Source organism: Setaria italica, chromosome III, assembly GCF_000263155.2.
Source record: "Setaria italica strain Yugu1 chromosome III, Setaria_italica_v2.0, whole genome shotgun sequence".
In the NCBI taxonomy this organism is placed as follows: domain Eukaryota; kingdom Viridiplantae; phylum Streptophyta; class Magnoliopsida; order Poales; family Poaceae; genus Setaria; species Setaria italica.
The window spans coordinates 7988254-8013662 of record NC_028452.1 but is presented as its reverse complement, the minus strand read 5'-3'; the positions used below and the strand labels follow the sequence as shown (position 1 = coordinate 8013662).

Sequence of the window (25409 nt, the reverse complement as noted above, 5' to 3'; positions counted from 1 at the left end):
TTCCATCGATTGGCCCTGCTCGCCCGCCGCCCCCGAGAGCGTGGGAATCGCATCGCGCCGGGCTTAAAAAACGGTTGCGTTGAACTGGATCGGATCTCTCCACCGCACGGCAGCAGCAACGGCGCACCAGTCGTAGATCCCATCTTCCCGCTGCCACCGCTCCTCGCGCCTCCTCCTCCATGCACGCCGTCCGTCTCACGCAATCAAAAGGGCGTTGGGCACGCATGGCATGATGGCTATTTGCTTGTCAATGTTCTTTGGATCCATTTGCTTGGCTGAAGGTCTACCCAAATCGAACTGTGATTTTATCAAATGTCGCCGCATACCATCATACCGGAGTCCGGAGAACTTCCACGCGGTACATCTGACAGCCAAAGTTTGTACCGGGAAAAAGGGAAGAAGTTTTCTTCTCGAGGTTGACATGGCTGTTTGATGCAATTCCATGGTTCTTCCCGTCCTTTTAACACTTGGGAGTCCAAGTCTAAGGGTACGGTACAATTGGGTGTCCATCTTGCTCTCCTCTCCACCTCATTGGGGGGGGGGGGGGGGGGAGGCTACGGCTAGGTGGTCATCCCATCCCGTGTTATTCGTCATGGTGATGGGAGCCCTCGACACCATGATCAGTCTTGTATCAAAAACTTCTACGTAGATGCAAATTACTGTATTTCTTATCCGCTTAGTAGGAACACCTTATGGGATTTAGGAACGTGTGTTCTGTGGAGCTGGCACAGACAAAGACGACAGATGCTTATGCACAACCCGTGAAATTGGCATATGCCATTCTTCATCGTCCCCCGAGGCTGATGATGCTCTTCGCCTCTTTAATTTGTTTGGATTAGCTGTGGCTGAGGCGTGTGCCTTTTCGTTTAGTTCTCGTATAATACTTTGTACCATTAAATGATTTTGTATCTTAGGCGTATAAGTAGCCCTTTGCCATGGCCCATGGGATTCTTGTATCTTAGGCGTAGAGTAGAACAAAACAAAGAGGATCTTGGGCCTAGCAGCCTAGAGTCTAGCAGGTCACGGCCTCACGGGCCACTATGTGGAAGGGCCCTCGAGGCGAATGTAGTCGTACATGACCCCGACGAACTGGTTCAGGGCGCTCGCCTGGGTGATGTGGATGGTGTTGTCGCCTCGGATGAGCAGGCGGCCGTCGATGCCCAAGTCCAGGCTCCACTCCGTGCCGCGTATGCCGTGCCGCGCGATGGCGTTGTTGTCGCCCATCAGAAACGCCGCCGCCAGCGCGCCGCGCGTGCCGACGGCGCCGTCACCGCCACCGCCGTTCACCTGCACCTGCAGGCTCGACATGTGCGACGCCGCGAGGGCGACGCGCAGCGTGTAGTTGCCGCCCGCTACGACGCGGTCCAGGTGGAAGCGTATCTGCCATGTCGTTGGCACCACCGTGGTGTCACCCTTGCCGCCGACGACCTTCCTGCATCGAACAAATTAGTAGGAACCATAGAGATCCATGGAAGAAACTGAGCTTTACGTACATACGTACGTACGTGCATGCATGCATACATACATACACCATTTTGCTATAATACACCTGGTGCATCCTGCACATAAAATGCACCCAGGCAGGTGGGCGCACCAGGTTGGAGCAACCAGCGCACCCAACTAAACATGCGGTAAGTACTTCCTAAGTTAATTTGTATTTTCCATGTAAAGCCATCTAGCGTACAAATCCCACAAGACTGCATGCATGGATAGAATTTTTGTTGGTTCGAATCTTTGAAACAAATTTTCTCCTAAACCGTAACCTGATTGACCAATCGTTTGTCCCATCTGTCTAAAAAAATATTCTTAACAAAACTAGATCCAATATGGATATATTTTTTTATCGCTTAAGCGAATTGCATATCTATGTACTATTGATTGCAACTCGTACTACTACAGAATTGCAACTAGTTATAACTCTGTATATTATTTACATCTAGTCAAAACAATCATATCAAGTTGCAATTCTGAGTTGCAATCATACCTTGTTGCAACCAGAGTACCAACCGTGTTGCAACCAAGTAGTAACTAGTTACAATTAGTATTAACTTGTTGCAATTGGGTAATAACTGGTTGCAATTCTATTCAGTAGGAAGTATATCTGGGTACAATTAGAGTAGCAACTGGGTTGCAACTGAGTATTAAATAATTGCAACCATGAGTAACAAGTGCTAAATAGGCTACAATCAAGTTGCAATTAGGTTGCAGACGTTCTTGCAACTCAAAGTACAGCTTAGTTGCAATTACATACTTAAAAAACTTCATCAAATCTAGTCTTCATGGATCTTGTCGTGTTAAGCACATTTTCCCAACAACCTGCTGCAAACGGATCTAAAATTGGATCTGCGGTTTAGGAGATATTGTATTTTTTCGTTTCGAATCAAGAAAGATTCATTGCATGCATGCTTTCTGGTGGGTGGGTTATGCTGTGAGGTGACGTTACCTGGTTAGTTGTCTCCATTTAGTTTTGCATACAGGGGCATGTGCTTTCTTTGGCGTGTGAATTAGCTAACACGCGGAACGTAGGGTGGGGGATTTGTGCATTTGCTATACAGAATGCACCTGGGTGCATTTTAACATTATCATGTATGTATGTATATGTATGTATGTACCTTGTGACATGCGCGAAGAACCAGTCCGTGGAGTGGTTGCTCTCGCCGACGGTGAACACGAGGTCGCTGTCGGGGTAGAGGGCGGCGTACCTCTCCCACAGGCCGTACTGCCTGTACCTGTCCTTGGTCAGGAAGAGCCTGCTGGCGTACCTCGGGTCGGGGTCGGGGACGTAGAACTCCGCCGCCGACCGGTCCGGGACGCCGATCTCCCACAGCGTGGGGCCCGACCTCGGGGGCTCGAACACGAGGTCGCCGACGTCGACGCCGCCCGCCGGAGTTACCGTCACGGGGAAGGTGTGCATGTAGTCGCCAAGGATCCCGGGGACCCAGGCGTACAGGTTGTACACCCCTTCCCGGACGTCGCCGATGCTGAAGCTGCCGTCGGAGGCGGCCCTCGTCCAGAACTGGTACCTCTGCATCGTCCATGTCGCCGGGATCGGAGCCGGCCGGTCGTCAGCCATGGATGATCGGATCACCAACGAAAGAACTTTGAGCTGAGAGCCGGCGGGTTTCGTACCTTGCTCTCCGTGGCCCAGGAGGCAGGTTGGCCAGGCGCGGCGAGCCCGACGTAGGCCATCGCAGCCGGCTGCTGCTGCTTGTTGGCGACGCCGTCTCTGACCCAGAGCCTCCCCGTGACGGAGCCTCTCTCGCCTGCCTTTGCGAAGTCCGGCGACCGGGGGAAGTCGTAGGGCCATTTCCTCACCTCCGCTTGCGCCCGCGCCTTGGCGTCCTCCCAGAGGCCTCTCTTGGAGTCCGGGCGGCCGGAGTTGAGGTAGATGAAGACGGGGCCCAGCACCTTCTTCCAGTACTCGCCCTCCTCGAACTCGATCACCATGTCCCTGCCGACGTAATGCGGCCCCAGAAACACCGAGAGGGAGGTGGGGCCAACGTGGGAGGTGAGCTCCCGCTTGAGCGGCCCGCCGTTCTTGAACTCGTTGCTGGGAGTGACGACCCAGAAGCCCGTCGCCGCCGCCGGGTCGTCGTCGTTGCTGCCGGCGATCCACCCGTGCACCGTGTTGTCCTCGTTGTCCATGGAGTACTGGTACTTGTCGTCCACCTCCCCTCTGAACTCCGGCTCCACGGGGTCCACCAGCAGGACGGCCTCCTTGTACGCCAGCGGGACGCCGCGGGGTGGGTCCCTGTCCGCCGCGCTCGGCATGTACCTCTGGATGCCGTCCGAGATCGCCATGTAGTTGAACCTAAGGGCACCCGCAAGGGGCCGTTAAGACCTTACTATAGTGAATCCACGTAAGAGGAGAGAGAAGAAAACGTCGACAGATGTAGCGAGGGCCGCTACACGCACTTCTATATCGCGCGGGCCCCTTTTCTCCTCAACTCTCTCTCCTCACCTCCTCTCCCTCTCCCTTCCGAGCAGCCCCGCTTGGGCTAGGCCACGGCCGGCCGGCACCGCAGCGGAGCTCCTGCTGATGCTCTTCCCGGTCGGCTGGCGTAGCTCGTCGCCGGCGGCTTCCGCCGCGAGTGGAGCTTGTTGGCCGCGGCCCAGGGCGAGGCAGCGCAGGACGCCCCTGCCGGCGTGAGGCCACGGGCACGAGCGAGCTGGGGCCTGGGAGGCGACGCGGAGCGAGGCGCCGGCGCGGGGAGAGGTGGAGGGCGGCGGCCGGCGCGGTCGCAGAGCAGCGGAGCAAGGTGGAGGGCGGCGGCCGGCGCGGTCGCAGAGCAGCGAAGCAAGGTGAGGGGCGGCGGCCGCGGCCTGCGTGGGCGCTGAGCGGGGGCGACGCGGGCGAGCTGGGAGGCCGCTACCACTGGCGAGCCGCGGTGGCCGGAGGCTGTGGCGGGGCCGACGGGCCGTCGAGCCCCACCGCGGGCGGAGGAGGGCGCTCAGCAGCGCGCGGGGCGGCCCGCCTGCTCGGGGAGCGGCCGGGCGGAGGAGCGCCTGCCGGCTCGGGGAAGATGGGGCAGAGAGGGGGCAGAGGAAGGAGGAAGATGACTGTGGGACCCACTAAAGTTTTGAGAAATAAATGTTAAAATGTACCTGTTACATGGGTAGTCCATAGGTAATGTGAGTTGCACAAGTTATAGAGAGCATGTTCTATGCTCTCTGTATAACTTCACAATGCATTATCTATAACTTCACACCCACAATGGTCTCAGAGCACCCACAATGGTGGGGTGCTCTATAGATCTATAACTTCACAACCTGTCATGTGGGTAGTCTATAGGTATTATCTATAACTTCACCCGCAGTGGTACGGGTGCCCTAAGGCTATTCTCAATGCAAAGTTTCATGCTTATATTTTCAAGAGTGCTACGTAAGCAAGAATGCATTTAGTTCATAGATGAAATACCTCACACAATACATTGTTTTATCTTTTGTTGTTTCCAAAGTTACATGTAAGACACAAGCATTTTGAAAACCGTGTACACATGATTTCATCCTATGAAACCAATTTCTTCTCTCACCGCATAATTAAATAGGGTGACATGTCATCACAATTGTCCACATGGCACCTCATTTATTGTCCACAAACTATCATTAAGAATGGCCTAACACAACACATTACTATGAACATTAATTGTGTCATTAAATCGAATAAAGCAACGTAAATGTAATTAATAAGCAAAAAACACGGATGGATGGATGTGTAGTTGACGTACTTGGCGGCGTTTAGTTTGAAAGCGAGGCGAGCCACGGAGATGTTGAGAGCTGGGTGCTCCCGGGCGTGCTCGAAGATGGCGTAGCAGTAGAACCCGGAGCTGTCTCTCAGCATCACAAGCCTGCATGCAGTCTCATATCGTCTCAGTGAAACGAACAGGACGGCCTTTTGATTTTTTGCAGGACTGTATTTTTGGTTGGTGCTACTAATTTAACAAGTAATGTTTTACGGCATGCATGCGCCGCCATTGGTTTAGTTTTTTTAAATGTACTTACCTCTTGTCGACGTTTAGCCGGACGCTGTTTGGACGCGACGCGTTGTATGAGCTCCTGAAGGAAAGCTCCACTTGCTCCTCACTTGAGGATACGACCTGGAACTCTGTACCGTCCAACCTGTGTGTGTATGTATGTTCAGTCACTTCAGTATGTGCTGTCTAACTTTAGCTAATTTGTAGTGATCACAAATCAAATCAGCAATCATTTACTGATGTGAAATCGAAACCATGCATCTACTGCTGAATGTTTACTAATGAAAATCGCAACCATGCATCTACTGCTAAAGGAAAAGGGAATCACAGTCAGAAGAAAACAGCAACCAACCGGGCCAGATTAACCCAATCATTCCTACTGATCGACATGGAGTTTTGGACCTGATGCTAAAGCTAGAATAACACTACTATCAGAGAGATTTATGTAAATGATGAGCTAGAGCAGGCACTCACATATCCATCGTTCCTCCTGGGTGATCCGAGCCAGGGTAGTTCCAGACCACATCCCAGTACCCTCCCGAGTTCCCCTGGCTGGCGTTGTACTCCAGCAGGTTTTGGTCGCCGCCGCCGCCGTAGCGGACGCCGGTGATCTGGCCCTGCGGCCTCGACAGCGACACCTGCACCACGCCATTGTCTACAACTACCTGCATATCGTCATTCATCATATTCTGTTAGTCTGTTACTGATTTCGTGTGCAAAGAGATCCAACAAGCTAGCTAAGAAGGCAACGTACAGCAACCAACCTGGCCAGGGTCGACGCGTAAGGTGACGCCACCGGCTGCTTGCGGCGGGGCGGCGGCGACGAGCAGCACCAGCATGGACGCTCCCACGGCGAGCTTGAGGCACCACCTCGGAGCGGCGGCCATGGTCCACGAGACCACCATGGATGGTGCCATGGTCCACGAGACCACGATGAATATACTAGCTCCCATATATATAGTGGAGGACTTTATACACCCAAGACCATGAATATGATGTCATGGTATGGTATGCATATATTCTTGTCATCAATGTCTTCCAAGCTCGCTCGATTCTCAAATTAATACAGGGTCTAAATTAAAAGACTCCAAGCAAGTCTCCAACTAGTCATATATGTAATGCTATCTATTGAATTAATTAGTGCGATTCACATGTACTACAGGGACTCTCTAGTTGACTTCTAGCGGCACCATAAGACTATTTTGATTCAATTATACAGGGCCTCTTGGTTGACCACTCCACCGGGCACCGGCAAACATAGTGGATGCATCAACCATCTTTACAGTCCAATCAAACGGCCGACAGAATTGTTTCTGCCACACAAAATAGCATGTGCCCGAAGAATTCTAATACGATGAGCAAGGAAATCTACATATGCGTGTCCTGCTGTGTCGCATCTCTCTATATATGCTGCCTCCTTTACATGTATGTACACAAGAGTATTTTATACACGTGCAGTTTAAATTCCTGACCAATGATCGAGGATCTGAAAAAATTAACAGAAAAATGTTTTTGCTACCAGCACGAGCCAATTACTCTGCTGTACTGTACGTACATCCTGCACGCAGAGCATTCTTGGCTGGGAACCGAAACCCATGGTCGATCGATTACCATGACCCATCTTCTAGTTGGCTACTCGTCTTCTTCATCACATCCTCGCCAGCACCATCCCGCAATTTGCAATCACTTGTCAGTGCTCTTACCCATGAATCAACCTGGAAAATGCGAATCCAATGCAAACTTAACGTTATCAATTTCTATCAAGTCCCGTCCTGATGGCACCGCACAACTTTCATACATTCATTTTCTGCATTTTCTGTGTTACCTGTATTTCGGAGGTACTGGAGCATTGAAACTTCAAGCCTTGGCGGGTCAACAGGTAAAACGCATATCTTATCTTTTCATCTTCTGGCACAAAGTTTGGAAGCCGCCCTACTTCAACAATATCGTGTAACAGTGTAGATTCTTGTGGGCTCAAGTCTGAAATATAGAAATGTCACAAGTTCAGTGACAGCTAGGATCCAAACGCGTCATATGCCAGCATTCACCAATATCATCTGTGGTCTGTGGATGGAACATCACCAAAAGAAAAAAGAAGAAGAATTTACCTGTCGATTTCAGATAATAGTACACACACTGCCCTTGTAGAACAACAAAGCGAGGAAGCCAGTCATCCACATCAGCATCGTCTAAGATAGGTGGTTCTCCAGGAAGTTGGGTCCATCGCTATAAATGCCAAAAGTCTATACTCATTAGTATTGAAGGATTTGACAAGAATGAAGCAACAAAAGCAAAAAGGACAGGTTTCATACACTTCTAATGTAGAGATAGCCAGAAAGGCGAGCATATCTCAAAACTTCATCAATGTTTTCCAACCTAGATGGCCAAAACATAAACAAAATGCGAATGATATCATCAGAATATATCCACCTTTCAATGAAGTGTATATTAAAAGGTTCTTTTCTTTGTATATCATACCGAGCTTTTAAGTGGGATTCCCTTTCCTCAGCATCTGCTATTTCAGTTCGTAAAGACTCCACTTCAGCCCTGGATAATTCGATCTGCTACCAATGAAAACTGTTAGTGTTGCAAGAGAGCACTCATGCTGGCATGCAACACAGAAGCAGGAAACTTGTGTATTGATGATTCAGTAACCTTGTCATCATCCTCATTGCTCGTAGACCATCTCAAGCGAGGAATGGACAACAAACGCAAAAGAGATGCAGCTCCCTTAGCTCGTTTTGGCGTCCAGGATCGTCTTTGTGAACTGCTTACATGAGAGAACAGCATGTCAGCATACCCACAAAAGCAGAGAATGAGTTTGGCAATAGAATCCCTTTCGCCACAAGTATCACCTTGGTGGAGTATCCAGGTTACTCTTACTTGTGGATAGACCATCAGGACTCTCCATAGCTTCTTTTGATGGTGCAAAGTATTGGGGGAAGACCTCTATCCGTCCGTAAACATCATCCATCCAAACATGCAAGTGCTAGAAGTGCATACTCTGTTTACAGAAAGGTAAATAGCATTACTGAGCTATAAGCTGGTAATGAAGTAATACTTCTCCATTAGGCCATGTATTTATCAGGCATACATCAAGCGGGACCTTGTAAAATTATTTGACTCCAAATATCAGCATGCTAATGAATGAATAGTTAATTCATTGCAAGAGACAGTTACAAGTCCAGGTACCCTTTTTATTCAAAATTGCACAAGCACATGTGTGTGGAAGTAATTAGGATAAACTGATCAACACCTGGTACCAGTATTTGACCTATGTAAATGCGCACGGTACCAGAGAGAAAACTTTGTCGCGGCATATGCACTTCAGTATTTCCTTGTTATATGAGGCAAAGAGGACCTGTAGCGGTCGTTGACTGCCAAATTTCCGTCCTCTTTTACTTACTAGAGAAAATTAAGGTCCTTCGTGGAATCCGTACCCATGCGCATAATGTGTTGATCATACTAATAATAAGGCTAAGGAAGGATGCGGTATAATTTCAGCAGAAAGGAGAAGGTACAGGAGTCTACTAGTTTGGTTTCATTGAACTGAATAAGCAGAAAAACATGCTTATGTTATGTGGAGTATCATCAAATGCTTGCTCCCGTTGAAAATTAAGACATGCCCTGTCCTCGCATCCCATTGAGAGAGGCGGGGACACCTAACAGCAGGGGTTACTGAATTAGGTGAAGTTGACACACAATTGAACGGAACGGAAGTCAATCATTGAATTACTGATCCGCAAGAGAGTCAAAATTGGAGCTTGCTAATGCTAGCTGCTAATACTAACCCCCCATCTAGTCTGGCAAGCATACCAGAGAGATCCAAGCCAAACGGATAAGAGAGATCGGCGACGGGCTGAGGTCATGTATCGAGAGAAAGCGAGAACATGAAGAAGAAATCAAGGAGAACTACGGGATCAAACCTGAGGCGCAGAGCAGCAGAGCAGCGCAGCGCAGGCCTCGTTTACTCTCTTCCTTTTCTTCTTCAGAAGAAGACGGGCGGGCGGAGACGGCGGCGAGCCGGCGGCGCGCGGCGAGTCGGCAGTTGGGACGGGAAGGGAAAGGTTGGTGAAGGGAACAAACAAGACAGCAAAGGGCGCGGGGTGGGTCAGGTCAGAGTAGAGAGGAGGCCAGGTCGGACGCGATGGCCGTTTTGACCCTGCTGCCGTGCTGGTACCGGTTCCGCCAGCTCTATCTTGTCTAGCACAGATAGGGCTCGGCAGTAGTTCAGTTTATTTCGTTTCAAAGAAATAAATTTGAAAAAAAAGAAATCCGATTAACTACTCTTCCACAAATAAATTTATTTATTTTTTGAACTAATATACTTGACCTAAATATCATGCATTTAAGGATGAAGATAGTAAGAAAAAAGTAAAATTAAATCTAAATAATTTAAATATTTTCGTTGGGCTTATGTTTTTTAGTTTTTCCCTTATAATAACTGTTTTTAAGTTATAACTTCTTCACTCAAATTTTACAAATAGTTTATACAGAGAATTTTGATAGGTTTTAAGGCAAACTTCTGACACAGTTCTTTGGAAAGCTTTTTTGGAAAACTTCTTGAGGAATCTTTTGCACGACAATTTCTATGGAGGTTTCTTACAAACACATTCTTCAGAATTTATCTAAGTATGTGTTTTTGGAAAACCCATGAGCCACACGCAGCTTTGTTGGTTAGTTTCCTTTATGATGGAATTTGACCATCCGAATTCAAATATTTTGATTCAGCACAAGTGCTTGTATCTTTGTTCTTCTACTGGTAGGCGGTATGGTCGTGGATATTGAGTTGCCTGTATTTACTTTCTTAATCTTAAGATCTGTCAGACTAGTTTCTTAGAGGTGTCATAGGCTCATGGCAGTAGGGTGTGCATTATTTTAGGGATGAATGTGCACATGTATATTAAGTGCATGGATTCATATTATGTTATGGTGAACCTTTTGAAACAAGTCCCCTAGGAAATCTATTATCTTAATACAATAATGTTAAAAGAAGCTACCACGTTCGTCGAGAGAGTCTAGAAATTCCCACATTAATCTAAAAAAGAGAAGAATATATACCGTGAATTTTACGAAGATCTAACGGTCTAGATTAATGCAAAGAGTCCAAATCAAATATGATTAATAAATAGACACTGTTGATTTTAATGATGATCCGATGGCCCAAATTGACCGGAGATTCGTTTTGCCAAGTTGCATAAATAAAGAGTCCTTGCCAATGTCAAATACAATTAATATCTAGCTAATGTAAAGAAACTGGACTCCAGCTAATTAAAGAGCATCCGTAAATAAGTTTAGCCTATATTTAAATAGGTACAATTGTACGTCCTGCCACAAATATGATGACGAGCTGCTGTCTTCTCGCCAGAATCAGGACTTTGGTTGTTTGTCTCGGCTCTTCATGTGAAGATAATCATCCCGCCGAAATCAACAAGCAGAAGATTTTCTCCCGTAATCAGCATATTGTTTTGTCACAGATCTTGGATGAGACTCCATCTGTCCAAATTATAGGCTATTTTAGTTTTTTATATTCATATATTTTTTTACTATGTTTAGTTACGTAGCAAAATTTATGAATCTAGAAAATTCAAAACCACCTACAATTTGAAACAAAGGGAGTATAAGATAACTTCTTCACCGAAACCATCCGCTGTGAGCATGCTATGGTGTGTATATCATATTCACAACCATCCATCTGCCTTCTTATAGGAATTAACAACACCAGTAATCTCACCGACACTTACTTGGAAAGATGATTTGCTAATCGAACTCAAGCATACAAGATTCGAGCAGCGGTGGCTCGAGGCATGTGACATGGCTGGAGCACGTCGTTACACTCATATTAAGAAATGCGGTCTACAAAAGCATACCAAAAGAGGGCATATGTGGCTCTAAGTATGGAAGAGAGTGTGTTTCTAGAAAGGGCTCGACTGAGTTACTAGAGCCATCTTGGATAACTAGGTTACTATAGGTTTTAGGAAGCCCTAACTGTAAAAAAACGATTAGAGAGGGCTCGACTTGGAGAGCGCCACAATAATGACACAGGGGAACTAGGTCACAACAATGACAGGAATGTTGTGCAGCCATATCAAACAAGCGACGTGATTCTAATTTAGTCACCAGATCAAGTATCACCATGACATGGCCTAGCACAGTCGCTACCATTTAGGCATCGCAATCACTACCACCAGCAACGAAGAGAAGCAGTGAGATGGTGATGTCTTTTTATTAAGAATTGTGATTAGTGAACTCTCGGCTGGCCGAGAGCTGAAAATTTACATTAGGAGACATGAACAACAATATAGTTGCATCATAGTGGCGATGTGATATATATAGAAAAAGCTACTCAAAATCAATATTTGACACGCGCACCCGTCCACAACAAGATGCAAAGTGTTCAACACACGCTGGGACACATCCTGGATGATTGTGGAATTGCGGGCTGAGCTTTTTGCGAGCAAAGGCAGGAGAGAGGCAAGGTGAGCACATGATACCATTTGGAATTGATGCACTCCATATTTTTTACTCAAAAAAAAATTCAAGTTGGATTAACTCACCGATTTTCTGAAGCCGCCATGGAGATTAAAAAAAACCAGTCTAGACCATTAGGATCAAAAAAATTATAATAATATGATTAAACAAAACTATTTGCATATATTACACTACTTGGAAATGAGACGTCGATTCCTCAACAAAAATCTCAAAACGAGGCCTTTTAGTCCCGGTTGGTAACACCAACAGGGACTAACTCAAGGCTATGGGTGACTACAAAAGGAAAACGTCCCCTACTCAATCATATGCGCCGTGTATCTGAGATTGTAAGGAAGCTACGCACGAGGCAAGAGCTTGTGAGTTTGAATCCCACGCACCGCGCACAAGCATACTTGGCTTGAAAAATCGTGCGACTTGTGACATGCGTGCGTGTGGGAGCTTCCCCGTAATTTAGAATAATTTTTTAGCACATAACTCTTTAGTCTCGGTTTAGTAAATTGGGACTAAAGATCGAAACCTTTAGTCCCGAATTTGTAGTCCCGGATGGAAAAATCGAGTTCTTTGAAAATTCTCAACTGGGACGAAAGATGAGTTTTCTAGTAGTGTTAAAGATGAGTTTTAAGGTGCTAGCTACCCATACTATTTGCGCGAGGTACCTTGCTAGTTTGTTCGAACAAACACGTTCTTTGGGAGTAAGTTCCAAATAAGGCGTGAAAAAAGAACTTTGCTAGATGAAAAGGTTGATGGAGAGCAACATGAATGGTGGGGTGATGACAAATAAAAAAATGAAGAGAAGTGCTAAAGGGGAAAAGAAAGAAAAGGAAAAATAATGAAGGAAGAACAAAAGAAAAAAAGGGCAGGAAGTTGGAATACACACATCAAGGAGCGCCTCCAACTCAGTGCTGCCGGCTGCCGCAAATGGGGTTTCAACGGTTTTGACACCGAAACAGTCAAACAGGCCGAGACAAGAGCAGGGGGGCGCCATACTCAAAGAAAACAAAAGGGAGACAACGGCGCTGCTTCTCGTTGACAGGGACATTGCGGCGTGCATGGCATGCATGCCCGAGATATGCACGCCGACGACGGACGGAGAGATGGATGGAACAATCTCCACCGCCTCCGAATCCCTGTACAAGGACAGAGACACGACGTACCCCTGCTGCTGTCCTTCGGCGGCATGCATTTCAGCATGCGTCGCCGTCGCTCAGCTCAGCGCGCCAGTGCCGACAAGGCGACCGGCGACCGTGCCGGCAGCATGAGCAGCAACTACTACCTGCTATCTACATCTAGGACCAGTGGTAGCGCGGACAAAGACAATACGCTATATATGGAGTATAGGCCTTGCACAGTACAGTATGTTCCAATGGCCTGCTGCCCTTCCGCCGGCCGCGCGACATGGCCGCGATGCCAACGCGAGCTCCTCGATCCCCTCCATCCGAGCAGTAGAGAGCAGAAATGTACCCCAGGGCGCAGCCATGGCCGCAGTACAGACATATGTCAGGTTGTGCGTGGCTCTGGGCCGGCCAGCCGGCATGCATAGTATATATGACGGCGATGCCTCCATCCATATGCTGTCAGCTGTCAGCAGGCGTCGTCTGGACGAGCTGCTGCGGGCGGCGGCGTCGGCAGCGGCGGCGGGTGGTGCTTGGCCTGCTGGAGCATCTGGACGACCTCGCGCATGGTGGGGCGCTCGACGCTGTGCTCCTGCACGCAGAGCATGGAGACGAACAGCACCTGCGCCGCCTCCCCCACGGGGACGTCGCCGCCCAGCCGCGGGTCCAGCAGCGCCACCACCCCGCCTCCGGCGGAGCTGCGGGCGCGCGCCCACTGCACCAGGTCCACCGCCCCGTCCCCGCCGAGGTGCTCCCCCACCGGCCTCAGACCCGTCAGCAGCTCCAGCAGCACCACGCCGAAGCTGTACACGTCGCTCTTCTCGTCCACCTTCAGCGTGTACGCGTACTCTGCACGCAAACATTCGTATACACAGCAGCTCAGTACAACTATAGCTTTGTGATACCGGTCGAAGTAAAAAAGGCGTGCACGCACGCACGCATGCTCGCTCACGGCCAGTGAAAGAGCCCCTAGCTTTGTAATGCAACCACACACGGTGAAATGGTAAAGGGAGCATGCATGCACGTAGCGTATGATAGTAAAGGATCGCAAAGGAACTTTGTTCGGCCGAGAATCATATGTGTTCCCTTCAGAATAAGAGATGGAAATAAAGCAAACAAAGTTACTGCTGCATTGTGTCTAATAAGGCTGGCTAACTAAAGTCGGTAACAGTGAACAACTAAAGCATGTACTACTGCTAAAGGCCATCTAAAATAACCATATGCATGCATGATGCATCCATCGAACACAGGATCGACCCCTCCACTGCACACTAGACTGAGAATCCATCAAGCTTAAAGGTGTGCTTTTGTTTCCAGCGTGTATAAAAAGGACATATACCACATGCATACAGTGTACGTGGAGTAGTGCCGTACGTTCCCAAGCGACTGGAACCATGCACGCATGATTAGTCTCTGGTCAAAAAGCTAGGTTCGTTCCCCGCTACAGCAGTAGCAGCAGGCACAGTGCAGTGAGCTCGCCGAGGCAAAGACGACGAGAGGGGGAAAAGGACATAGAAAGGAGCTAGTAGTAGAATGCAGCGTCCTGCCATGAAATGGTGTTGTGCGAGCAAAAGCAAAAGATGGCGTTGATGGCAGGGGCATGCATGCAGAACGCAAAGCAAAGCCAAAGCGAGCGCTTCCTTTGAGGCGCGCCCCGGCGTCTAGTCATCATCGCCTCATCGGAGGGTGTGGGGCCAGCCTGGTGTCCTGTCTTGTTTTATTCCATTCCACCGCCAGCACCCCTCCCTCACTGAGTCACTGTGCGCTCTGTCTGAACGGCCTGCAGATGCAGCTGGGCCGAATGGCCGATGGATGAATTGATCGTATCGTATCGAGTATGGATCGGGGTGCATGCATGCAGACGATGCCTAGGGATCACCGCGCCATGACCGTCGCGTCACTACCTCTCGTCCACCTGCGATCGATCGAGACAACAGCGCGCGGATGGAGAAGCATGCACGGCGCCATGGCGGCCGTTCTCCGTCGATTCTTTTGCCAGCTAGCCGGCTGAGCTGAGCAGAGCAGGATGATGCGGATGCTGTACTTCGTACCTGGCGCGATGTAGCCGTAGGAGCCGGCGACGGCGGACATGCACTCGGAGGCGCCGTTGCCGCGGAGGAACTTGGCGAGCCCGAAGTCGGCGACGTGGGCCTCCATGCGCGCGTCCAGCAGGATGTTGTTGGACTTGACGTCGCGGTGGAGGATCGCCGGCGAGCAGTCGTGGTGGAGGTAGCACAGCCCCCTGGCCGCCTCCGTCGCCACGCGCAGCCGCGCCGCCCACGACAGCGACCCGCCGTCGGGCCCGTGCAGCATCTCCCCGAGGCTGCCGTTCACCATGTACTCGTACACCAGCAGCCGCGCCGCCTGATCTGCCTCCCCCGGCGACGAGGAGGAGCTGCTGCTGCTGCTGCAGAAGGCCAGCAGCCGCACGATGTGCCGGTGCCGGATCCGCCCCAGCGTCTCCACCTCCGCCTGGAACCCGCCGCCGCCGGCTGCCACGATCCGCTTCACGGCCACGACCTCCCCGCCGGGCATCGCGCCGCGGTACACCACCCCGGCGCCGCCCCGCCCCACCACGTGGTTCTCCTTCACGCACCGCACCACGTCCTCGCACCCGAACGACACCTTCTGGAACGCCGTCATCCGCCACCGGCTCGACGACGGCGACCGCCCGTGCCGCCGCCGCCGCAGCATGGCGGACCGCGTCGTCGCAACGGCCGCCGCCGCGAACGCCACGGAGCAGCCCAGCAGCCCCAGCGCCGCGAACAGCTTCAGCCGCCCCACCAACGAGGACGACGAGGCCTTCTGCTGCTGCTGCTCCATCCCGCCGCCGGCGCTAGCGCCCGCCCACTGCCGCGGCGCGCCCATCACCAGCCGCGGGTTCCCCTCGAACGACGACGCGTTGAAGTAGGCGAACTGGCCGTTGTCCGGCACGCGCCCGGACAGGTCGTTGTGCGAGAAGTCGGCGGCGGTCAGGCTCTTCATGGCGCCCAGCTCCCGCGGGATGCCGCCGCTGAGCGCGTTCCACGACACGTTCAGGTAGTTGAGGATCCTGATCCGCGCCAGCCGCCCGGGGATCGCGCCGGAGAGCCGGTTGCCGCTCAGGTCCAGGTACGTCAGCGACGCGCAATCCCCGACCTCGCCGGGCACCTCGCCGGTCAGGTTGTTGCCGCTCAGGTCCAGCTTCAGCAGCCGCCTCAGCCGCCCGACCTGACGCGGGATCTCGCCGCGCAGCTGGTTGCCGCCGAGGAGCAGCGTCTGCAGCGCGGAGAAGTTGCCGATGGACGCCGGGAGCGACCCGTTGAGGCGGTTGCCGGACAGGTTGAGCAGGGACAGCCTGGCGGGGACGCCGGCGTCGTCCTCCTCCAGCGCCGGCCCGGTCAGGTAGTTGCCCTGCAGCTCCACGGTGGTCAGCGCTGGCAGGTAGAGGAAGCCCCGCGGGAGCGGGCCGGTCAGGTAGTTCTGGCCCAGCCGCACCCGCGTGAGCGTCGGGCAGGCGCCGAGCCTCTCCGGCACGGGTCCGAAGAGGAAGTTGTCGAGGAGGATGAGGATCTCCAGCCGCCCACGCGCGCACAGCCACCGCGGCACCTCCCCCGTCAGCCGGTTCGTCGAGAGGTCCACCTCCCGGAGCGGCGCGGCGCGGCCGAGCGCCGCCGGGATGGCCCCCGTGAAGTTGTTCTGCCACAGCTTGAGGACCTCCAGGGACTCGAGGCCGGCGAGGAACTCCGGGACGCCGCCGCGGAAGCGGTTGATGAACATGTTGAGCAGCCTGAGGCCCCTGAGCGCGGCGAGCTCGGGAGGGATCTCCCCCGTGAGCGCGTTGTTGGAGACGTCGAGGAACCGGAGGCCGGTGAGGTTGCCGAGCGACGGCGGGAGGGTGCCGTTAAGCTGGTTCGTCTGCAGGTAGAGCGTGTCGAGCCTGGTGAGACCGCCGAGCGAGGCCGGGATGGGGCCCTGCAGGCCGCAGCTGGCGAGGTCGAGGTGGACGAGGCTGGCGAGACTCCCGAGCTCCGGTGGGATGCCGCCGTCGAAGCGGTTGAAGTAGCCGAGGTAGAGGTGGCGGATCGTGGTGAGGTTGCCGAGGTCGGGCGGGATGGCCCCCGTGAGGCTGTTGCCGGCGAGGGAGAGGAACTCGATTGCCGGGAAGCGGCCGAAGGCCGGCGGAATGGTGCCGGAAAAGAAGTTGCCGCCGAGGTCGAGGTGGCGGAGGCTCGGGAGCGCTGAGAGGCCGGCGGGGAGTGGGCCGGCGAGATCGTTATCGTAGAGGTTGAACACCTCGAGGCCCCGCATCGCGGAGAAGTCTATGCCCACAAGTGTGCCGTTGAACTGGTTGTTGGAGAGGTTGAGGTGGCGCAGGCCGCGGAGGGAGGCCACGGCGGGCGGCAGCGCGCCGGAGAGCGAGTTGGCCGCGGCGGAGAGGAAGCGGAGGCCCGCGAGGCCGCCGACGGCCGGGGAGAGCGCGCCGGAGAGGTTGAAGCCGGAGACGTCGAGAGAGACGACGGTGCGGCCGCCGGGCCCGCCGCAGGCGACGCCCGGCCAGGAGGAGCAGAGCGAGGCGGTGTTGGCCAGCGTCCATGCGCGCAGCGTCGGCGGGAGTGGCGGGGCGAAGGCGGCCTTGATGGAGAGCAGGGTGGCGGCCTGGCTGGCTAGCGAGCTGCTGTGCGCGTCGTCGTCGTCGTCAGCTTGAGGGGCGGTGACCGTGGTCGCGATGGCGGTGCGGAGCAGCAGCAGGAGGAGGAGGAGGCGGGAGAGAAGAGCCCGAGCCATAGAATGGGATGGGAAAGCAGCTGCAGAGCCGTGAAGGTGAAGCTAGCTGCGGGCCGGGCGGTGGCTAAGCTAGGCGATGGTGGCGAGTAGAAGGGCCGGACGAGGCATTTCCCTTCGTGCAGCCAGGGGGTGGAGATGATGGCGGCGATCGATGGAGTAGAGACTAGAGACTTGAGAGCGAGGGAGTCTGATGGTGATGCTGATGGAGGGAGGAGAGAGACTGAGCAGAGAGGCCGGGTCGCGATCAGTAAACAAGGGATGGCTCCTTTCTCTTCTTTTCAAGGATGGATCGGTCGCTGATCCACCTCACCCCACAGCTCGATCGCTCGCTCGCTGCCGGTAGGAGGGAAGTGGGAAGGGGAGGACGCCGACCGGGCCGGCGATAAAGCAGCGGCAGCCCAAAGCAAAAGCAAAAGATGGTCCATCGAGTGCCTGCCCTGCCCGCCGGCCCTGCCTGCCTGCCTGCTTATCAGGCAAAGCAAAGCGCCAAGCGAGCAGAGCGGCGGCCAGGGAGAATGTTGTAGCGTACCGGCGTGCACCGGTGCATGGCATGCAGCCCGACGCACTACGGCAGGATTCGCTTCTCTGCCGCAGCAGCAGGGGGGAATGCGATGCACCGCTCCCGCAGTGCACGGCATGGCTCTTTGCTCTGAGCCTCTCTGAAACTGATAGAGGGGGAACACAAACACTGATCAAGATACTGACGGCACACACAGGTTGCTCAAGCCTCAAGACCAATGTCCGGGGTGCTCTGTTGCTGGTGTGCTGTAGAGTTACAGCCAAATTTTCCTCGACAAACTGTAGCATGGTGTTTGGCACGGCTCCACTCCGTAACTCCAGCGACTCCAGTAAAAAATCCAGCCAAACATGTCAACTCGAAAACTCCATGGAGCTGCCAACTCTATGGAGCTGTAGTGCAATTGGGGCTGGAGTTTTGGAGCACCCCTTTTGCTGCTCCAAAACGTCAAATTTGAACCTACTCGTGGAGTTGGTGGGTAATTACCCACCACTGCCACTGATTACACAAGATAACGTTTCATTCTTTCTTGCCTCGCGCCTCTGTTCCTTCTTCATTCTTGAGTACTCACGCCCAGCCGCGCCTAGGGTTGCGCCGACCGTCCCTGCGCCGCCGCCGTAGGCCCCGCCTCAGGCCGGTCGAGCCCCGCCGCCAGCCGCTTTAGCCCCGCCCGGCCGCCTTACCTCCGCCTCCCGCCGCATCTGGACGCGCCCCGCCGCCGGCCGTCGCGCCCGCCGCCGAAGGGCGCCGCCGGCTGCAGCGCCCCGCCCCCGAAGCCCGCCGCCGCAGTTCCCCGCCGCCGAAGCCCCGACGCCGCCGAAGCCCCGCCGCCGAAGCCCGACGCTGGCCGTCTCGCCCGGCCGTCTCACCCCGCCGTCGAAGCCCGACGCCGGCCGTCTTGGCCCGCCGCCGAAGCCCGCCGGCGGCCGCAGCGCCCCACCACCGGCCCCCTGCACTGGCCGTGCGCCCCTGGAGGGGGAGCAGGTGGCGGCCGGGTGGCCACCGTGGCTCAGCGCCGACGCCGGGGAGGCCATCCAGGGGTGGATCCCGCTCAAGGCCGACTCCTTCGAGAAGCTGCAGAAGGTATTGTGGAGCTTTCAGCTGAGGTTTCCTGTGTGATTTCATTTCGGTTCAGATTTCGTGACTGATTCAGCTCAATAGCTCGTGGGTCATTTTTCGTGGCAAAATTTTTGCGTGCACGTGGAATTTTAGAAGGATGGTAGTTGTTGGGACCGTAATTTGGTCTAACTGTAATTTCCGTGACTGTATCTTTCTGGTGTCCTTTATCATTCTGTTTGTTAGTAGTACTTTGTTGGTGATGGATTACGACATGAACAATAAACTAGTATAATCGACAATTGTTATGAGGATGTAGGGGATGTGACTTGATTGATCCGGTGTCTCCTTCGGTGAGGCATCACATGGCCTCGTCGTCTCCATTGTTGAAATGCTTTTCTGGTAGGGAATTGATCTCTTTATACCATTTCTTCTATGTGATCACCGTACCATGGAGAGATAATTGGGAAACAACAAGGGGAATAAAACTCTGGAATACAGGTTCAATTTCTGGTGTGCCATCGTATGCACTGCCTTCTATGCTGAACGAGAACCTGCATTCTTTTCTCCATGTATATATGATATTTTATTTAGATATATGTTTTCTGTGGCTTCTAAAGGTCTGACCATTTCTGTTTGTTGCATTGTGTCTAGGTTGGGCAAGGCACTTATAGCAGTGTATTCAGGGTACGGGAACTTGAGATGGGAAAGATTGTTACCCTTCGGCCCCAAAAAGTATCGCGTCTCTCTCCCTATTCTGTAAAAAGTTGTAGTTCACACTTCACAGTAGTTCCCAATTTTGCGCGCGAAGGCACGATAGTTAATTTTGCACCTTTTCGTTCATGCTTCAAGCTTTGAATTGAAGGTATTGATACACTTGTACATGAACATGATTTGTGCACGATGGTTTTCTTCATTAATATGTTTCATGTCCAGGCTACTACTGATTGATGATTGTGGATTGTGCTTTTAGGGTAGTACTGTTAGATATTAGTACCATGAGTTCAAAGATTCCACAAGCAAATAGTACTGTTAGATATACTACTGTTATTGTGCTTTTGCACAATTCTCAAACTTGATTGATAGAGGTGTTTAGCTAGAGGAAAAGGCTGTAAACTGGGGCAGTTCAAACTTGATTGATCGGTGATGTATTTGTTGTAAAATGTTGTAGATTAATGGTTTCTAATATGATATTTGTGAGTTGGATAGATGCCTGAAATTGATTGGAACTCGGAGAACACTCGGGTGTTGTGTATGTTATTTGCTGAACAAGTTGGAAAAGGAAATCGGCCAAACACACACTTGAATGCACTTGGGTATGCTGAGGTTGAGAAAGGGTTCAAAGAAAGGGCTGGAATAGCGGTTACGAAGGCTCAGATCAAGAACAAATGGGACAAGTTAAAGGAAGATTTCAAGGCATGGAAGAAACTAATGCTGAGGCAAACAGGGACTGGTTGGGATCCTATAAGGAAGACTATAGCTATGGATGACGAATGGTGGAAAAAAGCTAGAGCTATAAGTTGGTTCAAATTTGATGATATATTTGTTTTGCATATGTCGATTATGTTAGTAATGCTTATAATAATACTATTATTTTTCTTATTTCAGGAAATTCCGGGTTGTGGAAAGTTCAAAAAGAAGGGTCTTGAGAATGAAGATGAATTAGCCAAGTGTTTTTCTGACATCACTACTATTGGTATTGATCATTGGTCTCCTCATGTTGTGAATGTTGAAGCACCAGAAAATGTTGACGAGACACAAGATGAGGAAATCAATTGTGAGCCGCAGGATGATGAATTCATTCCGGATACACAAGAGGAGGATATTGGTATTACTCCTCCACCTGCGAGTGGCAAAAGATTGGCAAGGTCTATTGATAGAAGTGGTAAGAAGGCGAAGTCTTGAAATGCACTCCTAATTCAAGAAGCAGTAACAAGTATGGCAAGCTCAGCCAATGAATATGTTTCTAAGAGATATGGAAAATATTCTATTGATGAAGTGATGGAGGTTGTGATTGCTTGTGGGGCTGGCTATGATAGCAATGAACATTACATGGTGTCTGAACTGTTTGTGAAGAACGAGCAAAGGGAGATGTTCATGACCTTGCCTACTGATGAGATTAGGTTCAATTGGCTTAGGAGGAAGTATAAGGATAAATATGAAAAGTAGAAATTGGCTTAGTGAGAGTGATGTTATTTGTGTATGCTACTATTTTATTTTTGTCGCATGTGTGGTACATTTTATTTTATTCCATTTTATTTATATATGACAGTTGTATCTTACATTTCGTTTATGTCAATGTTCACAGATGTCTTCAAGTGAGTCTGATGAATCTAGTGAGTCTGATGGTGATTTTTTTTTAATATGGTTGAGAGCTGTGGTAAGCTAGCACAAAGTTATCATGACTCATATATGGATAAGGCACCGCCGAGGTTTGTGTTTTCACAACAAAGTGGATGGGATGGCTGATGGAGACAATAAACACTCCAGGGGAGTGCCACCGAATGCTTCGGATGAATGAGGTTATTTTTCAAGATCTTCATGATGTGTTGGTTGAGAGGTACGGATTAAAACCATCGAAGCACGTGAATACTTATGAAATGTTGGCCATTTTCCTATTCACATGTGGTGGGTGTGAGTCAAATAGAAGAGTACAAAATAAGTTCAAACACTCAGATGAAACCATTAGTAGAAAATTTCATGAAGTTCTAGATTGTGTGGTTGCCATGGCACAAGATTTCTTGAGACCAACAGATCCTAATTTTCACAATGTGCACAAGAGGATTAGGAATGACAAGAGAGCATATCCACACTTTAAGGATTGCATTGGTGGACTTGATGGAACTCATATTCGTGTGTACTTATCACCTGAAGAACAAGTGAGATATATTGGTAAGACTGGAATTGCAACTCAAAATGTGCTTGCCGTTTGTGATTTTGATATGCGCTTCACCTATGTGGCTGCGGGTCAACCGGGTTCTTTGCATGACACTAGTGTATTGTACCATGCATTGGAAGCAGATGTAAATGTCTTCCCACATCCTACTCAAGGTAAATATTTTTTCTTATGTTCCTTTTCATATTTGTATGCACAAACTTATCTTATTTTACATATATGTAGGCAAGTACTATGTTGTAGACGCGGGCTATCCTAATCGTCCAGGGTACCTCGCTCCATACAAGGGTGAAAGGTACCACTTACCCGAGTGGCATCGAGGTATGGAACCAAATACTCCAAAAGAGAAGTTCAACCGTATACACTCATCTGTTCGTAATGTTATTGAGCGCTCATTTGGAGTATTAAAAATGAAGTGGCAAATCCTTTACAAGATGCCCGGTTATTCTATGGTCACACAAAAGAAGATTGTTGCTGCTACTATAGTTCTACACAATTTCATACGTGAACATGCTAGTGTTGATGTGGACTTTGCTAATTTTGATAGAGATCCTACCTACATGCCTACTATTCCGGAAAGATATAACAAGTATGCCGTGTCTCAACATGCCTCCGATGGATCAACTTCGGAATCAAGCTTTGTGACTATGCATACCTTTCGTGATAGTATGGCTACATCAATTGCCCTAGCATGGAATTAGTGCAATGATTATTGTAACGACCTTATTTTGGAACTATGAATTTATTTCACATTTTTAAATTTTTGGAACATGTAATTTATATTATTATTTTGGACTTCAATGCATGCACTTTCATTTTATATTTGTGATAAGTAGTTCAAATCGAACCAGGGGCAAGAAAGACAATCTACCCTCAAACTCCTCTTTTCTGGAGCTAGGGACATCCTCCCAGCCAAACACCCTCACCAGACAGCTCCAACTCCATCCAGAGCTGGCTCCACCTAGAGTTCTGGAGTGGAGCAGCTCCACCCAGAGTTGGAGTCATGCCAAACAGGACCTTTGCCGATATTGTTGAAGTTTAAGCATAGATCCACTAAGCAGAGAACTGACTTTTGATGCGTCCCCTTTTAATCCCGATTTAAAGTAGGCCTGGTATAAAAGGGGGTACGCGGAGCTTTACTCCCGGTTGGTATTTGCAATCGGAACTAAAAGTCATCTTTTGTCCCAGTTCAAAAATCAGCCACATGTGGGGGACCCTTTAGTCCCGGGTGAAAAAATCAGCTACCCGTACCCTTTTATCCCGGGTGAAAAAATCAGCTACCAACCGGGATAAAAGGGGGCCTGTACCGCGCCTGGCGTGGCAGCCTATTTAGTAAAGGGTGTCTTTTGTCCCGGTTGAGGGACCCGGGATAAAAGACACCTCCCTTTTGTCCCGATTGCTTTATCCCGGATAGTTTTTCGAGAGATTTGCACCCTTTCAACCGGGACTAAAACTCAGTTTTCTACTAGTAATCACAAAATGGGAACAGCACTAATCGTATGCATTAAACATCTTTCGTCGATCACCAAAATATTGCAAATTAAAGCTACATTTCAGGGTTCCATCAAAAGTTCAAAACTATTCAAACAATGCCTACTCCCTTAATGTTGTATGATTTGCTACTACATCGAAATGTAATTTTCTAGTACTAGACACAGACAGCACCGTGGCTTGCCAATTAACCACCGTAAAAGATACGTGTATCATCCTTAGACGAAAGCTACTTTCATTCTTTTTTGTTTCCTTTTTCGTTTGCTAGGCCCGTCAGAATTTGGGTGCTTTTCACTGGACGTGATAAAATGGAAAATCAAATAAAAAAATTAGGGGTCAAGCTTTTTGATGGCCAAAGGGGGCCATGGCCCCACCTCCAATGTATTTTCCATTAAATAACAGTCAATTCGCTATTGTACATTGTTGTGTAATATTCGAATACATAGACAACCCTCCCCCTATTTCCTTAATGGAGCTCCATCTCCAAGGAAGATGGTAGGAAAAACAAGCTATCAATCATATAAGTAGAACCTTTATGAAACCCACCTCAACAATGGCAAATTCATGAAACCCTTTGTTCACAATGGCAAAGTCCAAATTTCTCCCTTTTCTTCTTCCTTTGGTTGGTGCCTTATTCATCTTATCTGACACAACAAAGTAGAAAAATAAAAGTAGGATCCACGCCCTTGGCCACGTTCTTACCATCGCCCAACCACCACCACCACCGTTGCGTTAAGCCGGCTCCGATGACATCCCTCGCCCCGGCACTATCCAAAACGCCATCGTGATCCAACCCATGTGCATGCAGCCGCTATTGGTTTTGCCTACTTCACGGCAACCTCCAAAGGTTGCAACCCAAACAAGCTCGTTGGAGATGAAAACCTAACCCCAAAACTCACCTCCTTTAACCATGTTGGCTGCCTCACATGCAGAATGGTGTAGCCTAATGAACTCCTAGATTTCCATGCAGATTGAGAAAAAACATGATTTTGTTGGTTTTACTCAACTATAAAAGATAGGTTATGTGCAGAGCAGTTAAAAAACCGGCCATTTTTAGTTGGGTAGTGAACCATGATTAGTTCGATGTTTGATGTTGGTTTGGAACTCTTGATAAGAGGTTACTGTAGTATTACTATGTTATGTCATTTATTATGGCATATATATATTTAACTAGATCGTATTACTTATATTTGTAAACTACTGGTATAAAAACTGTTGGTTCGATCGTTGAACCAGTTCATCGATAGCCTGATTGGTTCGACCTCCACCTCAGTTTTTCCTTATATGTATAGAACTGTTGTGCAGCTTGATGTGCAAATCATGTTTTTTTTAACAAACTCATTGCAATCTTCATGTACCAAAGATTTATTTGGCATATATTAATACAATTATGCAGCCTTACTAGAGGTGAGAGGGGGCCTGCTTGTCGCTACATGCACGGAAGGCCATCCCTCATGATTAGATATAGCAAAACACAAAACGAGACAATTCTTTTCTAGATGAATCTTCTCTCATTTTCCTCCGATGTTGTCCTCCAGAAGAAACTATTTCTCCAAAACTTTCAGCATAATAGAGTTGTTTACGCAACTTTTTTTTTATAAGTT

General features: G+C 50.1%; 3 protein-coding genes and 1 pseudogene across 3 annotated transcripts; 1 reads left to right on the top strand and 3 right to left on the bottom strand.

Annotated features, from left to right (window-relative positions):
- Window positions 1-875: 875 nt before the first annotated feature.
- On the bottom strand, window positions 876-6145 carry LOC101781304 (probable rhamnogalacturonate lyase B). Its single transcript, XM_004960914.1, has 6 exons — window positions 5949-6145; window positions 5503-5619; window positions 5229-5348; window positions 3130-3811; window positions 2613-3025; window positions 876-1432 (listed from the first exon to the last, which is right to left on the bottom strand). The coding sequence occupies exons 1-6, from the start codon at window positions 6143-6145 to the stop codon at window positions 1039-1041; spliced, it is 1923 nt and encodes a 640-aa protein (XP_004960971.1). The 3' UTR covers window positions 876-1038.
- A 502-nt stretch (window positions 6146-6647) lies between these two features.
- Window positions 6648-9599, bottom strand: LOC101780899. Its single transcript, XM_004960913.3, has 8 exons — window positions 9401-9599; window positions 8330-8478; window positions 8130-8241; window positions 7953-8035; window positions 7787-7850; window positions 7583-7700; window positions 7300-7454; window positions 6648-7189 (listed from the first exon to the last, which is right to left on the bottom strand). The coding sequence occupies exons 2-8, from the start codon at window positions 8446-8448 to the stop codon at window positions 7082-7084; spliced, it is 759 nt and encodes a 252-aa protein (XP_004960970.1). The 5' UTR covers window positions 8449-8478; window positions 9401-9599; the 3' UTR covers window positions 6648-7081.
- A 3245-nt stretch (window positions 9600-12844) lies between these two features.
- Window positions 12845-18180, bottom strand: LOC101780497 (leucine-rich repeat receptor-like serine/threonine-protein kinase BAM3). The gene is made up of 2 exons (XM_004960912.3): window positions 15130-18180; window positions 12845-13927 (listed from the first exon to the last, which is right to left on the bottom strand). The coding sequence occupies exons 1-2, from the start codon at window positions 17843-17845 to the stop codon at window positions 13548-13550; spliced, it is 3096 nt and encodes a 1031-aa protein (XP_004960969.1). The 5' UTR covers window positions 17846-18180; the 3' UTR covers window positions 12845-13547.
- Window positions 18181-20627: 2447 nt separating this feature from the next.
- On the top strand, window positions 20628-21661 carry LOC101764308 (annotated as a pseudogene).
- Window positions 21662-25409: the final 3748 nt, after the last annotated feature.